This window comes from Balearica regulorum, chromosome 7 (genome assembly GCF_011004875.1).
Source record: "Balearica regulorum gibbericeps isolate bBalReg1 chromosome 7, bBalReg1.pri, whole genome shotgun sequence".
NCBI classification, from domain to species: domain Eukaryota; kingdom Metazoa; phylum Chordata; class Aves; order Gruiformes; family Gruidae; genus Balearica; species Balearica regulorum.
This window is the reverse complement of record NC_046190.1, coordinates 31,063,156-31,083,144: the sequence shown is the minus strand read 5'-3', so window position 1 is coordinate 31,083,144 and position 19,989 is coordinate 31,063,156. Positions and strand designations below refer to the sequence as shown.

The 19,989-nt window shown below is 43.8% G+C and overlaps 1 protein-coding gene across 4 annotated transcripts in view; it reads right to left on the bottom strand.

Moving 5' to 3' along the window:
- The window catches only part of GRID1 (glutamate ionotropic receptor delta type subunit 1), a 533,234-nt gene extending 529,987 nt beyond the window's left edge, over nucleotides 1-3,247 (bottom strand). For all 4 annotated transcript variants that reach the window (XM_075758773.1, XM_075758769.1, XM_075758772.1 and 1 more), the window contains exons 1-2: nucleotides 2,831-3,247; nucleotides 461-616 (exon numbers count right to left, since the gene is read on the bottom strand). In XM_075758773.1, coding sequence (XP_075614888.1) covers nucleotides 461-616; nucleotides 2,831-2,909 — 235 coding nt within the window. In that variant the 5' untranslated portion in view covers nucleotides 2,910-3,247. The remainder of the gene's footprint in view (nucleotides 1-460; nucleotides 617-2,830) is intronic.
- Between the last annotated feature and the right edge of the window lie 16,742 nt (nucleotides 3,248-19,989).

Below are 19,989 nucleotides of genomic sequence, written 5' to 3'. Positions count from 1 at the left end.
GGCCGCCGCACGAACCACCCCCCCTCCGAGCGGGACCCCCACGTCTGCCCTGCCCCGCCGCGTCCACGCGTAGGTCCTGCGGTGGAGGACGGGGGCGGCGGTGGGGCCTGGCCTTCCCCCCCGCAGCGGTGGAGAGAGGGGGCGCTTGCGGATCCAGGAGCGACCTGGAGCCCCCGCCCCCAGCCTAGGCTGCCCTGCGCTGGGCACAGATGGGCACGGCTGAGCTGGACACGGCGCCGCAGCCGCAGCACCGCGCCGTCCCTCCCCTTTCCTTGTAAGACAGCGCCAACCCCCGACCGAAGAAAAGTTTCCAGTCGAGCGCCAGGACAGGTCCGGGCTGCCACCGACGCTGAAACCTCCTCCCCGCCAACGGGCAGGGCAGGGGGCGGTCCCCTCTCAGCCCCGTCCCGTCGCGGCGCCCAGCCCGTCCGCGCCGTGGGTGCCGCCCCGGGGCGCTCACCTTCCTGCACCGCATGGAAGGGGTTGTTGGCCTCTATGAGCTTGATGGAGTAAGTGATTTTCTCGCTCTGGAGGATGTCGTCATTGAGGTTCAGATCCGACACCGCCTGCTTGAACACCTCGTCGTCCTTGGCAGCATTGCCTTCGAAAATGGCACCTGCGGGGAGGAAGGCGGCAGAGGGTGAGGAGGGCTCGGCCCTGCTTCTCACCGGCTCGGCCCGCCCGCTCGCACCCCCAGAGCCCACGCTCCCCGCTGGGCCGTGTAAAGCTCGACCGGGCTCACAAGTTGCCAGGCGGGGCAGCTCCAGGGACACCGGGGGCTGGTGGGGCCAGGTACCACGCGTGGGCGGCCGCTGCTGGCTGCGCGGCCTCGTCCTGGGCACGGGGAAGCGCATCCCTCCTCCCGACCACTTCTGCTCCACCGGCATTTAGGGAGCCCTGAGCCGGAGCCACGCTGGGGTGAGGGACTCGCTCCGCCAGCCTCGGGAACGGGAGCAAGCTTGGGAATTTGACCAACTTTTTGCTCACTGCTTCGCCGCTCCCTGGGCCGCTGCCTTTCGGGCAGCGATTTTATTGAGGCTTACATACACATATGGACGTGAAGCCAGGATTTGTGCCCAGTAACCTGGAAGCTTTAATTTCACTGTCCTGTTTATGCAGTTAACGTGAAAACATCTGGCGATGTGTGTTACATAAGATCCCCTCTCTACGGAGCGTGTGTGTGCCCGCACCAGGCTTACAGCCCTGCTCTGCGCTGCGGTGGGAGATCTTCAGTGCTGGCAACAAAACAAGCCAAAAAACGTTATCCCCCAGCCTGGAAAAGTCCTGCTGATTCACACTGTGCGTGCCTGTGGCTGGAGCCTCCGTGCACCGCCCGTGTGAAATCACAGCTCCGCACACAGCATCTCTCCTCTCCTGCCCGCCGGACCGCTATTTCTGCGAGGAGTTAGTTAGCAAACACCACTCGGGCTGAAGTTCGTGCGGGGAGAAGCCGAGGTGACACCGTCCACCCGCGAGACAAGAGGGGGCCAAGGGAGAGAGCCGCGGGGGCTGTTTGGCTCCCCCTCCCACCCCGGCCCGGGCACTTCCCCAAGGCGGCCCTACCGCATCCCTGCCTCCCCGCGGAGCTGGCCCCCGTACCACTGGGGTTTGCCCACCCCTGGGGAGCGTCCCTGGGCCAGAGTCACCCGCTGCGGTCAGGGCTGACCCCGTCTCCTTAATGGCTCCGCAATGCTGTCTGCCTTGGCTGCGCCCCCAGGCTCCGGAGGCGAGCGGCGCCGACCGGAGCCGCCTCCGCCGGCCCCGCAGCCGCTGCCGCACGGGGCTGCCGCCTCTACCGGGAAACTTGCTACGGGGCTGGTCCCCTCTGCCCTTCCCCGCCCCGGGTCGACACGGGACTTTCCTCCCGTCTCCGCGGAGCCTCCCCTCGCCAGGATTGCTCCCGCCCTGGCCCCCTCCTTTTCTTTGATCTCCCATCTTCCCCAAAAGGCTGGTGGGAATTACGGCTTTTCATTTCCCAGCCGTACTCCCGTCTCCTCCTCTGTCATCCTCCACAAGTGATTGTCTCCCCCCTCTCCGCCCCTAAACATCCTCATTTGCGTTCCTGCTGGTACCTTTCAACACCAGCCAAAAGGTGACTGCAGAGCCTCGCTTTTGCTTGCCAGACTTCCCGCGGACATCACCATGCCTTGCTCCCAGAAGCCATAAAAGTTCACATCAGTCTTTCCTTTGCCTCTTATTCATCCCTCTCTTCCTCCCACTGCTGATCCAGCCTTCTTGCTGCCCAGGGGTTTTAATGAGATCTTATTCAAACCACAACAGTTGCGCGCAGACACACACACAGAGCCACTGCGAATCTCGCCTTTCTAACCCTTTCCCAGCCAAGTTCCCCCTCCCCTCCCCGCATTCCGGCTCGGCTGACACCTGCTACGACAGGGGATGGAAACCGGGGGATTATCTTCTCCCCGAAAGTTTCGCCTACGAGCACGTTCGAATGATGCCTCTCTCCTGCTCGGGTGTTGGGGGCGGTTGTTTGTTTTCGGTGGCGAAAAGGCGGGGGGGGGGGAGAAAGCCTTTCCACGCAAACAGGTCCAAGCACCGGCTCCCCAGCCACATGGGAGACCGCAGCGACGGCCCCGGCGAGTCCCCCGGCCCGCTCCCGGCCCGGCCCGGCGCGCAGCCGGCATTTCGCCCCTAACTTTACAATCGCGGGGGATTCTGTTGCCTTTCTCCCCTCCCTCCTCCTGTCTCTCCGCGGAGTTGAGTTCAATCGCTGCCTGTGACATGACCGGGGTTAAACGAGACGCTTCCTTCATTTATTTATCATCTACCGCGTCCCTCTCCAGTACACCCCCCCCGCTCCCTCTCTTACCAATGTGGATGATGGAGTCCGCCCGCACCGAAACGCACTGAAATATCCAGGGGAAAAGCCAGAGCATCAACACTTCCATTTCCAGCCTCTCGCACAGCACATCAGCCCGGGTTTGGTGGAGAGACAGACAGGGGAAAAGAAGAAAAAAGGCGCAAGGGCAGGTGGAGCAAGGCAGCGGGCGCGGGGGGGGGGGGGGGGGGGGGGGATGTCCAGACACCCTCCCTTAGAAAAAAAATCCCAAATTCCCCCAGCACCCCAAGAATTTTCCAAGATTGAGCAAAACTGGCGACTGGGAAAGGAAAAGAAAAGCCGGGGCTAAAATAGCACGAAGGTAGATCCCGGGTTGGCAGGCAGCGCGGCGGAGCCTCCAGCGCTCGGTGTGTGCCGGGGCGCCGGCAGACCGCGAACTGCGGAGCGGCCCCCCCGCCGCCGCCGCCCGCCCCCCGCGCCACGTGACTGCGGAGCCTCGGCGCTCGGTGCCGCCGGGGCACGGCGCGGCGGCGGCAGCAGCAACAACGACGGGGCGCGGGCAGTGGGGCGCCCGGGCGGGCGGCACGGAGGGGAGTTTGCAGCTCCGCGAGGAAGTGGGATGGCTATGCAAGAACAGGGCAATTAATTGCAATCAAAGATATAGGGATATATCCAGAATTTATATATATATATGTATAATGTATATCTCCCAGAGGGAGAAAGGGGAGGGGAGGCGATGCTCCAAGCGCAGGGAGCAGAGGAGTGGGCGAGGCGACGCGGCCCCACAGCTCCTCGGTTGCCGAGCGCAGGCTTTTCCGCGGGGCTGCAGCCCCTGCCGGAGGGCGCCCAGCCTTGCGCGGCCTCCCGGAGCCCCCGCCCGGCCCGGGGCGAGGCTTTACGCGGCGCGGCGGGACGCCCCCGGAGGTAAGGGCGCGGGCCTGCGCCCGCTGCCGCTCGCCCAACTTCGGCAACCGGGGGCGACGCGGAGGCACCGGGCGGAGGTTGGAGGGGGAGGGGGATGCCCCTTCCTCCTTCCGTACGCTCGGGCCCGGGACATGATCTGCGTTTGACTAGCGAAATGGAAATGAGAGATTTTTACCCCCGCGCTGGGGGCGGGGAGGGGGAAGAAAAGTGGTACAGCAAAACCGTTTCTTGTTTTGTTTTGTTCTAGCTTTCAATGAAATCTAATTCATAAATTGGACATGCTCAGGCTCAGAAGACTAATTCATCCGCTAAAACAAACGCATCAGTGATTGCAGGCACCCAAACGTGACAAGCGTCTCAATATGCCAAGGATCCAGAGAAAACAAATTCATTCAGGAGCCCGAAACGTAATTAAAACTACTGCCAAGAAAACGAGTTGGGAGCAGGATGTTACCAAGATTATTAAGTTGCTGTGGGGCTGAGGCGCGGGCCACTATAGCGATACATACAGATAATGTCAGCATTTGGGTAACGGGAGACAGAGCGATTCCTGGAGGTCGCCGTCTTGCAAGCGCCAGTCTAGTAACAGAGCGCTGGGGCCGGATCCTGCTCCCGGGGAGGTAACGCCAGAGCTCAGAGACTCGGCGGGGGAAGGATCAGGCCACCGCCCGCTTTACCCCGGAGTCTGTCCACAGAGGGCTGCGGAGGGGCGTCTCCGGGGCAAATGCCCGAAAGGTCCGTTTCCCCCGTCATTACACCAGCACTGCCATGTAAATTCAGTGTTCTTCATATAGCCATCACCTGTACATGCGCTGCTAAATTCTCCAGCCACTTAGCATTGTTTGCTTGCATGAGAGATTGCTGCAATGTATTTATTTAATGTAGAAAACATTTTTTTCATGCAGAGCACAGTACGGCAAAAAACACTTAATGCTAAGGAGTAGCGAATATAAATAAGCTTTACAGTGGCTGGGGAGGCAGAAGGGGGAGGGAACACGGTATAGATGAAGCAGAGTGAAAAGGAAGGAAGCCGAAATGGAAATGATATGAACAAGAATCCCTGTTGATCCACACGCATCAACAGCCTCCTATTCAGTGGTAGTTACAAGCACAGCTTTTGAATAGGGAAAAGCAGGGGCTAAATAAAACGAGGTATACTTTTTAAAAAATAAATCACTTGTTAAATACTCTTACTTACAGTCCTTGTCTTAAATATGCAATCTCACACTGATCAATGCAGAATGATATATACTATATGCTGTATTTCATGTAATAAAAACACTTAATCCAGATAATTGGCTTCTGGGACAAAGATCAATAGAAATGTTCCTTATTTGACTACGTTAGCAAGTCAAAATTAATTCTAATTTACATTTGCTTCAAATCAATATGCACTTAGTGACTTACATAGGCTCTTTAAAAAGTTAAGTACCTATATTGAAAATAGTCGTATATATGTCAGTAACAAGTATATGTGTAGGAATTACAGAGGGGGAAAGTGTTACCACAGAACCAATGTCTGACTTCCATAGAGGAAAGGAGGTTAAATTTATTTGTGTTTGAAAAATGCTTTGGTATCCTAGCCTGAAACCTGTAGAAATATGCAGCTATTAACCCCGTGATTTATGCGGGCATCCGAACACCAGTCAGTTACGTTCCAAGCACTTGGGAGCAGGCTTGTCTCTTACTTAGGTTTGTACAGTGAGGTTTTGACCTCAACTTGGATGCCTCTGGCTGCTATTTCAATAATAGTAAAATAGTAATATAAAATATTAAAAATCTAAACCCCATGAATTGGACAAGTTACAAAATTTCCTCTGAAATCCATGAGCAAACACTCTGCATGCAGAAAAGGATCCAGTCCCAGCCAGGAGGGGGAAAAAAAAAAAAAAAAAAAAAAAAGACAGGAGCCCAGAATACCATAAAACAGACCAACCGAAACAGGCCCCAAAAAAGGGCAGAAAGCTATTTGTCACAGCCAGAGGACAACAACAAACAAGGAAAATGCCTAGAATAAATATCAAATACCATAAAACCTGATTTGAAACATGCAAAGTACAACGAGACCTAAATGGATCCACCACACCAAAGAGAACTGCAGCTCCAGTAGCATCTCTGCAAGATGGAGAGTTGCAGCATCAAAACTTCTTGGTGTCTGATTTTAAACTTGACTTAAGTCAGGCTGCATTACCTTTTCTTTTCCATTATCTGCATTATCTATTCTTTCTCTTCCCCTTCCACTTTTTTTTTTTTTTAAACTTTGGCTTGGATTACATTTTTCATAATGCTTACTTCTTCTCCTATTATTTCCCTCCTTTCAAAAAAAGCTATCGATGTTGCATTTCTAAGCCCAGTATAAGTGAGAGAGGTCATTTCATTTCTGCCATTCATTGTTTGCAATCAGAAGAGCGCTGACATTCTGCGGTGGGTGTACGTTGTTTAGATGCCGCAGTTGGCACTAAAAGGTGAATCCATTTGCCAACATTTTGCATATTAAGAATGTTATAAGTCGCCATGATATTCCATCATCGTCATGTAGGGGACAACTCATTACATATTATTACATAAGGTACCACTGGATTTACAGTACCCATGGAAGAATGACATCTCATTAGAAATATGCAACATAAATAACCAACTCAAGTGACAGTCACTATTCAAAGTTCAACTCCGTGGCAACAGATGTAATTCTATGCACATCTCTAATAGCTCTATTACCGTTGCAAACCACTGTGGTGATTTTAAGCTAACCTATCATGAGCTATTGCTGAGCTATTGCTTATTTCAATTGTCAGAACAAACACACTATAAAATCTGTACCAAAGGGGTTTTGCTACCACAAGAGAAAAGCTTGAGTAAGGCTCTGAAAACTACATTGCAATTAAAAACACAGAATGTCCTAAAAAGGTGAAATAAAAGGCTTGTGCAGTGCCACACTCAGAGCCTTGTGCCTATGCCTCTGTCCCTCTGTGCTGCCACAAGAAGAACGAGGCACATTCTGAAAGACCTCACCAGAACTACAGCTGCAGGATATGCCTGGATCTGGAAAGACTCGCATGTTTACTGAGCATTTACAAAGCTGCTTCACAAGCAGGAGCTCTGCAAGACCAGAACATTGAGACTTATATCATAGCCTATACTCAGAATAAGTGCAGTACCTTTAGGATTCAGCATTCCTTCTGTCTTCTCCTAACTTCTACCTGTTTACTATAGCTAAGCTGAGGCTTTCCTACATAAACACTGGAACAACGTTAAGAGCTTAAAACAGTGTGAGAAGCATTAGAAGGAAATTATGGCTTTTGTTTGGGAAGGGGAAGAGGAGAAAAAAAGACTCACAGTCTGGGTAGTCTAGATAGGGGAAATAATCCTCTCCACAGCTAGCCCTAGAGTTTTCTCAAGAACCTTTATATCTAGTAGGAGGAGGGGAGGGGGGTTTATTTCTCTAGTCCCCCTGACAGCACAAATCTATAATGGCCCATGCATTTACACCTAGCTAAGGTAAGAGCCCGTAAAATATGTTTGTATATATATACGTGTACGTATAGCAATGATTATTATTCTCTCTGAAAGTGAATGGAATTCCTTCTCTGTATCAGTTATACAGGTATAAAGATGCAGCAAATATCTCCAATTGTTAGCTGCTCAGTCTATGGACTTGGAAAAATAAAAACAAAAAACATAATAAAAAATAATCAAAATTATATACAACATGGTAATACTCCCCCTCCTTTCCAAGAGCCAAGACATCTACAGTTAACAAAAACACAAAAAAGTCAAATTTCATTGCATTTTAGAATAAGAAATTTCACAGCTCTGCTTCTCTTTGGAAATAGTAATGCAAAAACTAAAACCTACTATATATTCCTAACTTTGAGGATGTTTGTATTTAAAAAAAAAAAAAAAAAATCATTTAATTGTCATTCTCCTGCTGTGACAGCCCAAGGTTTCAGTTGCTTTATTGAAGCCTCCTTTAGCTTATTGAAAACTTCTTTTCTCTCTTCATGGTTGATAGCATAGTATGATAATCTTCTAGCAGTAATGGACTAGAGTCTCTCTGCAAGAAGAGGCTGTTGAATTATAGAGTTCTTTACAGGACAGTTGACATTCTTGATTAATTTGTTGTGTACCTACTAACAATCTGAAACTTTGCTACAGTCAACACTTTATTTGGATTGACATGCCTTTTAAGATGCCATAAAGAAGGCAAAGCACTATTATTTCCAGATTTTTACCTGATTTAATTCAGCAGAGTACATACAACCTAGATTTGATTTAATTCATACTAATGTTTGCTTAATTCCATCAGTTCAATATCTGTTGCATCTTGATAAGATTCACATTTACTTCCCTACTTCTCTCTTCCAACTGTGCCTTTTCATGCCTTATTTTTCTTTAAGATGTATTTTCTTTACAACAGAAGAGGGCCTACATAGGCTTTTCCAGTCTCCCACATTTTTGTGGTTGCATAAATGCACTCTTAATGTAGTCCGAGGCAAGCTGTATCTGTGTTGGTAAATGTAATCTCTATCTTGGCATCTGTATTTAATAAACACTTTGATTCAGAAGAAACTCAAAAAGGAATCTGTTTATTCACAACATTTTAATACCACCAATATGTATTTTGTGGAGAGCTCTAACACACAGGTGGCCAAAGAATCCTCTGTCATTACCATTCAGGATGCGAGCGTAACTCATAGTTACAGGAAAAACCCTTTCTCCCTCACTACTAAGCAAGCTCCTTGTCATTATATCCACTGGACACTGACTGGAGAAGGCTAAATTCTGTAAGCTTGTTTTGTTTTCCTGAGCATGAATCTTTTTTTCTTTTTTTCTTTTTTTTTTTTTTAATATAAAGGAGCAAAGTAGGTATGGTTGCCATCTTTGCTACTGTACAGATACATAAGGATGTGACTCCCCAAGTAAAAATTTTTCTTAATTAATAATTTAATAGTAGCCATATCAAGATAATCTATGAACTAACTTCATTGGCACTCGGATGAGAGGGAAAAACATTTACAAGATGCTCCACCACACAGATAAAATCCTCTCCAGGGGAACTCCTGCTCCTGGATGTTAAGGCAGACAGGAGTAGAAATGATACTGCATCCCTTATCCAACTGGTTACATGTTATTCAAAAACACCTCGTGTGCCTCTTACTGATCTGTCCACATTGTACACACTGTCCAGTCTCAATGAGCTGCTATTATGGATGACAAGACATTGCTAGGACAGCTGTCCTCTGTCATCACAGCAACTCAGAGATAGACAAATCTGAAAAGGAAAACCCCAGATCTCATTACTTGTGTAATCACCATAAATACATACTGACCAATCTCACGCTTTCTCAGGTAAGAGGAGGCCAAGAATGACACTCACATTGTATAGATACTTCATTGTGAAGTATTTACATTACATTTCCCAGTACTCCCACTATTATAAAACATGAACACTTGACCGTAAGAATATAATGGAAGTGCAGCTGATGTAATCTACCTGGACTTGTGCAGAGCATTTGACACTGTCTTACACAACATCCTTGTCTCTAAATTGGAGAGGCATGGATTTGATGGGCAACCTGGTCTAGTGGAGAGTGTCCCTGCCCATGGCAGGGAGTTGGAACTAGATGATCTTTAAGGTCCCTTCCAACCCAAACCATTCTATGATTCTATGATAATATATCCTTGCCTTGTTAGAATTTATTGAAACTGCAGGGTGGATATGTCAGCCAGAGGAAAAAGCAAGTTGCTAGAAGTTATCCTATGTTCACTTCAGTTGGCACAGGACTCTGGAAAAGACATATTCTTGCTACTTCTCACTTTACCCATCTAGATGGTAACAAAACCAGTAAAGTAGATGCTGCTGCGTGGTGAAACAAACAGCCAGAAAAGTCTGAACATACACATTTGAAAAGTTCTGCCCTCCAGCCAAGACACAGTAACTGATCTTGTGTTTGTTCCTTCTTCACTGCAAACTCCACTGAGAAGTGATGTAAGCAGAAAGATTTTGCTACAAGCCAGGAAATTGAACACTGCCCTTTGCTGCATCTCAGACAAAGAATAGGGACCTTTTCAATTGCACTCAGTCCTTTGCCATCACTAAATACTGATGCAGTTTATGTGTGCAGAGTCCTTTAAAAGCCTCACAATGGAAAGTACTCTAAGTGGAAAGTAATTTTACCTTTAAGAAAACCTGAACTTTGTCAACAGTCTATTCTAAACCATATTATATTTAATGACTATCTCACAATGGGCCACTTCTCCCAGCTGGTAAGGTCTCCCTTTTGGCTTGCAGTGCTGTGTCATGGAGGATTTTATTTTTTTCCAGCATGTTTTTGCAACATCTACTTCACAGCCATTTGTACAAACAAAGGCATATTTGCCTTTTCAGTGACTGCATTAGCATTAATGGCAGTCACACACACAGAGCAGGAGAGAATATATTCTCCCAGGGATCTGTGTTCTCTTCAGGAAAAGGTTGCCAGTCATGGAGTTCATAATTCATACTCATGTTTCCAGAAAGGGATGAAATGAAGATTTTATAACAGAAACATCAGCTTGACTCTCATTGTATGCTGACTTCAAAATTTATCCTAGCAAAGCCTTCGCTTATTGTATTTCTGTCTCTTAGAGAAGAGAGAGAAAAGAGAGAGAAGAGGGAAAAGAAAAATAATAATTTTAAAAAAAGACAAAAAAAAATCAAGCCAACCAGTATGGTAAACTGTCATGGTATTTCTTAAGTTTCCTACTCAAAAAAGGTGATCTTTTTTTAAAGGCAGTGCAATCCAGCCATTGGAGCAGAGGGGCCATGATTCCTGGGCTCCATTCCCACCACAGTCACCGATTCATTTCATGACTAATTGAGTGGACTGTTGCATGAACATTGTATTCAGTTCTCAATTTAAGGGTGAACAAGAACATCAAGTTCCTTTCCTCAGTTATTGCACTCAGTCAGCTGTCCTACTTCTCCAGGAGGTGTAGGGGAAACACGCTAAGTTTATTTTTGGCTGGTCTAACAGGTAATTCTAAGTAATTTCAAGTCTGTAAATCATCAGGAGGCTAGAAAAATTTTTCTCACATTTAAAATAATTTCAAACAGAAAATGCTTTGTGTGGTCCTTGTGACTATCCCATTCCATGCAGCTGAGTCTGGATGCAAATATTCAGTATCCAAGTTCCATTGCTGACCTGAGTGACAGGACTTCAGCTGTCTAATGATTTTTTTTCTTTTAATTCTTTAATTGGGGGAGTGGGGCAGAAGATGACACCTTGAGACAGATAGGAAAAACTCTAGAGACAAGCCCACCCAGAATTACAAGCTGGTTATACTCACGTCTTAGTTACATTCAAGTGACTTCATTTCTGCTAGAGTAGGCACCTAAATGAGGTCTTCCACCTGAGAAAGGGGTGTCCTGATGACTAAGTGTTGGGGAAGGAGCGGGGGAAGAATATACACTTCTTTTGAGAAAAAGAGGGAAAAAACCCAACCAACCAAAAAAAACCCACCTTGAAATATTTCCATATGGCCTGGTGAGAAAGAGGGAAGAGAAAAAAAGAAAAGCGCACTGCTTCCTTCTTACTTCTAGGCTATAGAGGGTGTTTGTGTGTATGAACACAATAGCTTTCTAACCCAGGTTCCTCTGTGTCAAGAAGTTTGTTCATGGCAGGTTCATTTTTCTGTGAGCATTTTATGCTGTTCCCTGAAAAGCAGCTATTTCTATGAACACTCCTGCCTATGAGCACACCTACCTATGAATACATCCAGGCATTCACAACCTTTCCAAAAATTTAAGTCACACAAGCCACATCTGAGTGGTGCCTCATCCCTTCACCACCTATCCATTCCCATTTACATAGCCTCAGTATAAGGCTTGTCTCAAAAACATAAGTGTATATCATAGATATATCTGCAGTAGTCTTTATAGTAGAAAAGTGCCAGTAGAAACAGGCACCCCAGGACCACATGGCTTTGTAGCATTCCACATAACACCATTTGGATGTTATTGCCACAATATATACATTTAAGCCACAGAAAAAATATAAATTAGTTTAAGAGCTTCAAAACACTCCAGTTCCTGGTACACAACATCTGAAAGCACTGGAAACGATGACCTCTTTTTATTGATTCTTATTAGAAATGAACTTAAAACTATTACTCTACACACCCGACTTACCAGTTCTGAGAGAAAGAATATAAAGAGGCCCAAACATTTTTTCTGGTATTCTGACAACTCAGAGATATTGCAGTAAAGGGTTTATGCAAAGGGCAGGGAGGATAAAAAACAGGAGCCACTTTACGCATCCAGCACTTCATGAATCACAGTCCCTTTCACAGCACCCTTGTGAAACTTCATTGACCAACGGTTTCTAAAGCTCCCAAGTTCTCTGATATCTTCATAATATCACTAAATAGACTCTATCATGCTTCCAATCTAACCTGTGCTGCATTATACAGCAATATATTATACTACAGCTATATACTGTCCAGCTGAATGCAAGTCTGCAGTTGAAATAGCTTTGATTGCTGCAGTGCTGTATTAGCACACACGACTATACCAGGCAACATTGATTTTTAAGCAATGGCATTGATTACAACTCTTATTTTAAAAATGCTGGCAGGATACAGCCCTTATCTAAGTACTTTAAGACCAAATTTGAATTGCATTTCCCAGCAGCTCTCCTTTCTTTACAGAGACTATATAATAGAATTACGAGTAATGCTACTGACTTCAATGCATATTGAGGATTTACACCAGTATGGTTTCAGTAATATGAGCTTTTAGCACTTCACACTTACACAACTGTAATATGCTTTAGATTTTTTTTTTTTTAATGTAAAACCTTCCTTTTTTTCTCCCCACTAGCTAAGAAAGATGCTTGTTTTCCTGAGACATAAATTTATTAAATTGAATTTGACCTTTTAGAGCATACTTAGGTAGGGATTTCTGCTCCCTGGAAACTCAGACAGATTCTTCACATACTGCTCTGAGTCATGCAAAAGTCTACAAGCAAGTAAGCAAACCACTCTTGGAAGAACACTTTACATTAAATAAATTATACATGGGGTGGAGGGTGGGGAGAAGTGTGTGTGTGGAATCTACCTTGAACCCAAAGCATATCCTTGCACCTACATTTTAAATTACATACTTGAGGGTATAAAATCATTAGAGAGTTTTCATGCTCCCAAGTAGTCCTCCAGATTTATCACCACCATATCATTACTTGACCAGTTTCCCTGGGGTGCTGCTTACTCCATTCCAAAAATAACTTTTAAATACCTCTCCAAGATTTCTATGCAGATTGTGCTTTTGTTCTCATATCCTCAATGGCTCCTAAATTGCTAAAAAATTCCTGGTTATCTTACTGCTTTGCCAGCTTAATCCCAATTTGCAAAGTGAGTTTCTTGCAATAACACAAGGACCATATTTTTCTACTTCTGGCTTCTTCCTGCCAGGAAGGCTGCTGCGTGCATCAATGCTTTCACCTGTGCTGGTCTATGTGCAGATCCATAAAACTTGCTACCCAAAGAAGGTAAACACCCTTTTCCTCACACAGTAGGTAGAGGAAATCCAAGAATAGTTAGACTTTACCCTTCTTACCACAAACTCCTTGTTTCACTCTTAGGACATATAAACACCAGGAATATAAAACCCTGAAGTATACAGGGACCTTTTATGTCATGTGTTACAATAAAGCAAGATTCTGTTTCTGAGCCTTGTTTGGAGCATACTTCTAAACTGTTATTAGTCATTTATGCTTTTGATGGACTTACCATTATTGATATTTTACTTTCCTCAGTGGTTTGTTTGGAGAGCTTTGACTCCACCACCTGACTTGGGCTTATCAGGTAAGATAGGTTTCCCTTTCAAGGGGCAGATTTACAGTCAGGGTCCAAAGAAATCCAGTAGAAACATTAACTGAAGATGCATCCATTGTTCAATCACTCCACATAGTTCCTATAATTTACCAAATAAAATGCATTTAAGATAGATAGGTGACATAGCAGCATTTGCCACCATTAAGCCCTATTGTTCACTCCAAGCCTCCCTTTTCGACCTGCATTCATGGATTCCCCCTTAAGGGCAAACCAGTCCTAAGAAATGGATAAAAGCCATAGCTGCTGCAACACCTTCATCTACATCAACTGAATTAACAGGGCTTACCAAGAAGGGCACAGGAGGACCAGTAGCAAGTGCCATAGTCCTCCTGAACCCTGAAAAACTTCTGCATTTGATTTAGGAAGAGTCCATACAACAGAGTAACTTAGCCTCCCCTCAACACTGAGCAAACCTCAAAATTTCCATACAATAAGAGAAGAAAATTAGATTGGTTTAGGATCACCACAGTAAAATTGTCACTTCTCCATAGGTCCCTCATTTCGCTGTTGAAATAAGGGACCTGTGGAGAAGTCTTTCCCCACTCAGAGGCATGTAATTGCTCTCAGCACTATTACACTGTGGAGAGCTGCTGGACAGTTTTGCTTCAGCCACTCTATCTTCTCTTGCTGCTCTGTTGCCACCTACTTGGATTTCTTTTGAAAACTCGGAAGTTCCTTTTATTGCAAACTAGCTACTGACCATCTTTGCACTATATACGTAAAAGAGCCTCTTAATAAATACAGTACAGACACCTTTTAGTGAACTTCTACCTCTCTCTAATTCCACATTGAAGATAAATGCTATTATAGTAAGGAACAATTATAAGGAAACATATCTCTGCAAATCTATGCTTCTTGGTACACTTTATCAATTCACAGTTATATCCTCCCATCCATTTAAGAAAACAAACCTCACAACTTTATTTTCTTAAAGCCTGACAAGCACATGTAATTATTAGGTGCAGTACTTGATTTAAGACAGACATTTTTTCCCTGCAAGTGGAGTTTTTTTTCACCCCAGCATGCCCAAGACACCCAGTTCAACAAATTTTTGGCAATGCCCGATATATGTTAGCAACAAAGAATTTTTCCCTTCCCTGTTCAAAGTGAAAGTGGATATGTATGCATTGATTTTGTGTAATAATCTGGGACGAATAACTTTGCATTATAATCTGGGCTCAGTATTTTTTTCAGCAGCAGCATTTCTGGCCCCAGAAGATGAAGCCCTCCACCAGTGACATCATTCCCTTTCCTTTTGCCCACCTACCCACATCATTGCCTGACTACAAAACCACATGAGCAGAAATAAAATCTATCAGGCCATTCAAAGTCACAGATCATCACCTAATCATGCACTCATTTTTATCTAGATCATTACTAGTGAAAATCACAAGATCACAAGTTTCCATTATGTGCATACATATGCTGGCCAACCACAGGGCCATCTGCCACTAGATGGAGAACAAACCGAGAAATGTGCCTAACTGTGTTAAAGAGATGGAAATTGCAAGCTGCCTCGCTCCCTACCTCGAGGTTAAGCTCTGTGCATGGTTCCCGCATGACACCTGTTAACCAGGTACATGGGCACAAATCTACAGCTTCTCTCCCTTTCAGTGGCAGTAGCCTGTTCCATTCTATCAGTGGTTGCCACTGTATTTTAGTGTGCTTTGGCCAATACAGCATGAGAGGATGCATTTTAAAAAGCACAGTGAATGATTTCTATTTAGACCTCTAAATGCTGGAGCGGAAGTTCTCACTATCTGCAGTTAGGAGTAAATCGTGTGATTTTCTGTGCACAGGATGAAAACATCCTTCTATTGATGAAGGTGACAACACACCAGCTCAAACGATTTTCCATTAGCACACAATCAAACTTTATATTGCTTATAGAGGGGAAACAGGTTCAGGATACTGTCTGAGACTAAAAGGGACTCTTGAACACCTGTGAGGAAACAAAACCAAGAGGCAAGCAAATTTCTCATCTGTTGGTTTCTGTAACCTTGATCTCATCTTGTCGCAATGTAGTGGAATAAATCCGTTCTCTGCATTTATGGATTTCATTTCAAGGCTGAACAAGAAAAACAACATTTAAATAACCATAGTCATACTAAGCTGATTCACTATACAGTTTTACTAAACTAATTAAAGATGGAATAATGCAATGAACAAAATTGAGTGAACAGTTACAATTAAATCAATAGGTTCAAAAGATCAGATCACTAACTTAATACAGCAACAGATATAACCAAATCAGCTCACAAGAAGAATAAGCTTTCTAGCTCATAGGAAAAAAGAATGAATTGCTTTGGCTTAATGCTATAGAGAGAGGATTTAAAGGAATAGCCAGCTCCCTTTCAACACAAGGCCACAGCCAGAGCTAGCTTGTATGTAGTCCATAAACGATGCTGGTGATGAGTATAGGCAACTGCTCAGTGTACCGTTTCAGATTTCAAAAGACAATAAAATATAGGTGAGGAAACAAAGCCAATTGGCCAGCAGCAGGTCTGACCTCAAACTCAAGCCAAGAAAAGTTTCCACTGGGGTGGTATCCCCTGGTTCTTGACTAGTGAGGCTGTGCTTACTGGACTTCACAAGAATGTCACTTCCCAGTTATCCTTCACTGTTATCATATACTACTGCACAGTGTTAAATTTTCTTTTACAGTAACCAAAAGATGATGTCTAACAGTAGCTTTTCAGCTTTACTGCTTAGTCCTCAAAATCTAATAATTCACTGAAGTGTTTACATTTCCTTTTAGGAGATTTTTTTGAGGTGGTCCATCCACACACTCACTAATGCAACACATGGTTCTGTACACAATAGAACTTTGCAAGACTGTTTTATAAACTTATAGTGTAGCCTTCTCTCAGCAGGATTATTCATTTTGGCCTCTTTTCTCTACCTGCATGTCCGCTGCTGTGGAACTTAATTTTTGGTTGCTTTTTTATATTTTAAATTCTTGAAGAAGAGGTGGAAAAGTGACTGAAATATACGTACACTGCAATCACTCAAGCCTTTCTTGCTTTTTACAAAACTAGGCAGAAGAGTAAAATATAGAGGTCTCCCTTTAGATACAAGAGATTAAAATTAAGGTCTCTAGCTCACACAGTAGCCAGAAATTCTTGGCTGGTTTGAAATGCATTAAATCTCTCCAGGCTGACTTCTTAGTAGTAGCTCAAATTTTCACCTCTCCATTTCTTTTTCATTTTCCCACCAGTGAAAAGTTTATTGGGGGTACTATTGCAAAAAGTGTGGCTTCCTCTAGTACTTTGATAGTGATGTGTAAGTAAGTTAGCTATAGAAGGCTGGATTCTGTTCTCATTGCTCTAGGAAGACAACAGGAATGTAAAAATCAATCCCTCATTTATGATTTAATGATCACCCTCATAGACAAGGGCAACAAACTGACTGACCGAGCAAGTACTGAGTCTGCAGGCTCATCCCAGGGATAGCTTTAAGCCTGGGCTTTGGATTGGTTTTCTTCCCACCACTAGTTGGATTAATGCAGTCCTCCTTCACAGCCACAGCACAACCTGTGGCTCTAAGGAGGGATCCAGAGAAGCCAACACAGCTCTCAGGGCCAGCCTGTTGCAGCAGAATGGCTGCACCATGAAAACTGTAGTGGAAGCTCAAGTTCCACCCGCAAATAGACATTCATGGCCACAGGTCCAAATCCCACTTCTATAGTCATTCTTTATGCATTTTGACTAATAGACAAATAGCTATTAATGAAACTATTATCGGGCTACTGGTCTCACTCCTCATTAAGACAAAGAGGCAGTTTCATTCCTTTCATGACATTGTCTACCAACAAATAGTGCAAAACAATTCACGAAAGAACAAAGCTTCCCTTTTTATGTTTGCAAGAAATTTTCCTTACAAAAAGAAGTTTTTTCTGGAAGAAAAATACAGCAACATCCAAAATAAGTACCACTCTCTATGTATAAAAATCAATCCCAAAATAAGTGCTGGTAGGAATCACCTTCCTTCTTCAGAGCTGAAAAGGTCTCAGATGACCTGTTATCTTGGAAAAGATGAATCCTTGCCAAGAAGTCACTAGGAACTGCTGATGCAAAACCAAAACCCTTACATGGATGTAGCATCAACAAGGCCTTAAATAAGCTGACAGGATTTCAAATGCACAAAGAATGGAGATGTACCAAATAATAAGAGTTGTTTTCTCTTTAATACCTTCTCTGTTCCAAAGCACACTTTTGATTTGCTGATCTATTTTCTTTTAACAAGATCGTTTAGTTCATTACTTCTTACATGACTAAAAGCAGCACATTGCTTTCCTTCCACAAAAGACAATAAATAACATTAAGGGAGTTATACAAGAGAAGGTAGAGTAACTCTACAACAGAAAGAACTTCTTAATGGCAGGATACAGGATAATAGTCTTAAGGCAACATCATAATAAGATGTATGTTTTTATGTAACACCCTTTCAGATTGATTTTTCTACATTCCAAATGCTCCCATAACCATTTTTTGACATTTCACCTGCACAGCTGGTTATACCTTCCATAAGCAATCTCTGTCTATGTGGCATTATTATTATTTTAAAAGGAATTTCTTTCACCTCCTTTCAACTAAGACTTAAGTTAAACCGAATTGCCAGTTACCACCCTCCCTACTAGAAAAAGAAAATCTGATTTCCAACCCTTTGAAATCCATCCTTATTGTAAGCTACAATATAATCATAATGGAAGTGTATGCACATTATAGGAATATGATTAGCAGAAAACAAAAAAGAAGTGGGTGCCACTTGCGTTCTTGGTGTCTAACTTGAAATGTTAATTCACAGATGAGCACAGCCTTACAATATACACGCCATGTATATTACAAACAGAATTACCAGCAAGAGGCAAAAAAGGTATTAGTTGCTTGCATATGATTAATAAAGTAGTTAACAGAAAAGGAATATTATTCTTGCTGGATGCTCATTATGCATTTGGTAATCTCTATTTATAGGACAATGAAACATGGGGTTTCTAAAATGCCATCTGTTGGTTTCTTTTTAATGTATAGGATTTCTGACTTCAGGAGCTGCAGTTCAGCAGTGTTGATAGTGCTACAACATGTACTACTAAAACCTTTGGTTATGAGAACTTGAGCCATTAAACATCAAGAAGCAGGTTGGATAGATATCCTGAGTAGTGCACCTCTTGACTTATTCTAATCTATTTAAAAAGTAATTTACACTTCCATGTAATTGATTTTGATCAGTCATTCTGATAGCGTAACATACACAAAATGATACATTGCAATGATCCACAAATGTGATAGAAGTGATTTTGTTCTTTGATCTCCACAAGAGAAGGTGTCTCATAAGAGAAGCTCACAGAGATCTAAAACTACAACAGGCAAAAGAGCAGCTACTGTTTTTCTTTAAAAAATAAAACAAAAACACAGGCATTAAAAAAAAAATCTTTCTTAAAGCACAGAAGAGTTAGAATCAGATATATCTGCATTAAATTTGTCAGTACCTAAAGCATGCGCTTTTCTTATATATTAACCACGAAAATAAAGTACTCATAATGAACATTAATATTGGAGTGTATCAGCTGTAGTAAGTTTGACTGTCTTGACTTTTATATCTAATTATGTCACCAAAAGTCCCAATATCCAGAGCTTTGAGCATAAACCACTGGTTTTAATGCAATTAATGAAACTGTGATTGATTTTTTTTTAAATAGGTCACAGTGTTTTCATATCAGCATGAAGTTGGAGGGGGTTATGTCACTGGCTACAGGTCTAATTAGGACTACTCCAACAGGAACCATAAACACTAAGCTGCTCATAGGGCAAGCAAACACAGAAGAAAGAAATAGCTAAACACTGCCAGGGACAATATATACTTTGGCAGTTTCTTAGGGATATCAATATACGATTTCCGTTTCCACTTTCAATTGCTTTCACCTCAACTGCAGTCTCTGCTCTCGCCTCAGCCCTCCACTCCTACATTGCCACAGTCCTTCATTGTGTTCCTCCATCACAGCCTGTCAGATAACTGGAAGCATCAGCTGCCTGGGACAGAAGCTGTCATCTTTGCTGTTTCTCTACATCACTACAACAAAGCAGCCTGATGTCTGAACCAACAGGATTATAATGCCTTCCATCCCAGAATACAGGATTTGCTACCCTCTCAGAGGTTAGATAAATGGCAGAAATTGCCAAGTTTCTACCAAAAATGAAGTCGCTGTTTGATTGTTTACAGCTCTCAGTGCTAAGACAGGTTGACATAAGTATTTCAGAGAAATGGAAAAGTTTTGACAATAATTTGCATTTTTGATACACAAAGAGCAGCAGCGTGTGCTGCTTATAGCCTGGACTCACTTAGTCTAAGAAATGCCATCAAGAACACCACCACACAAAAAAACCCAAACACAC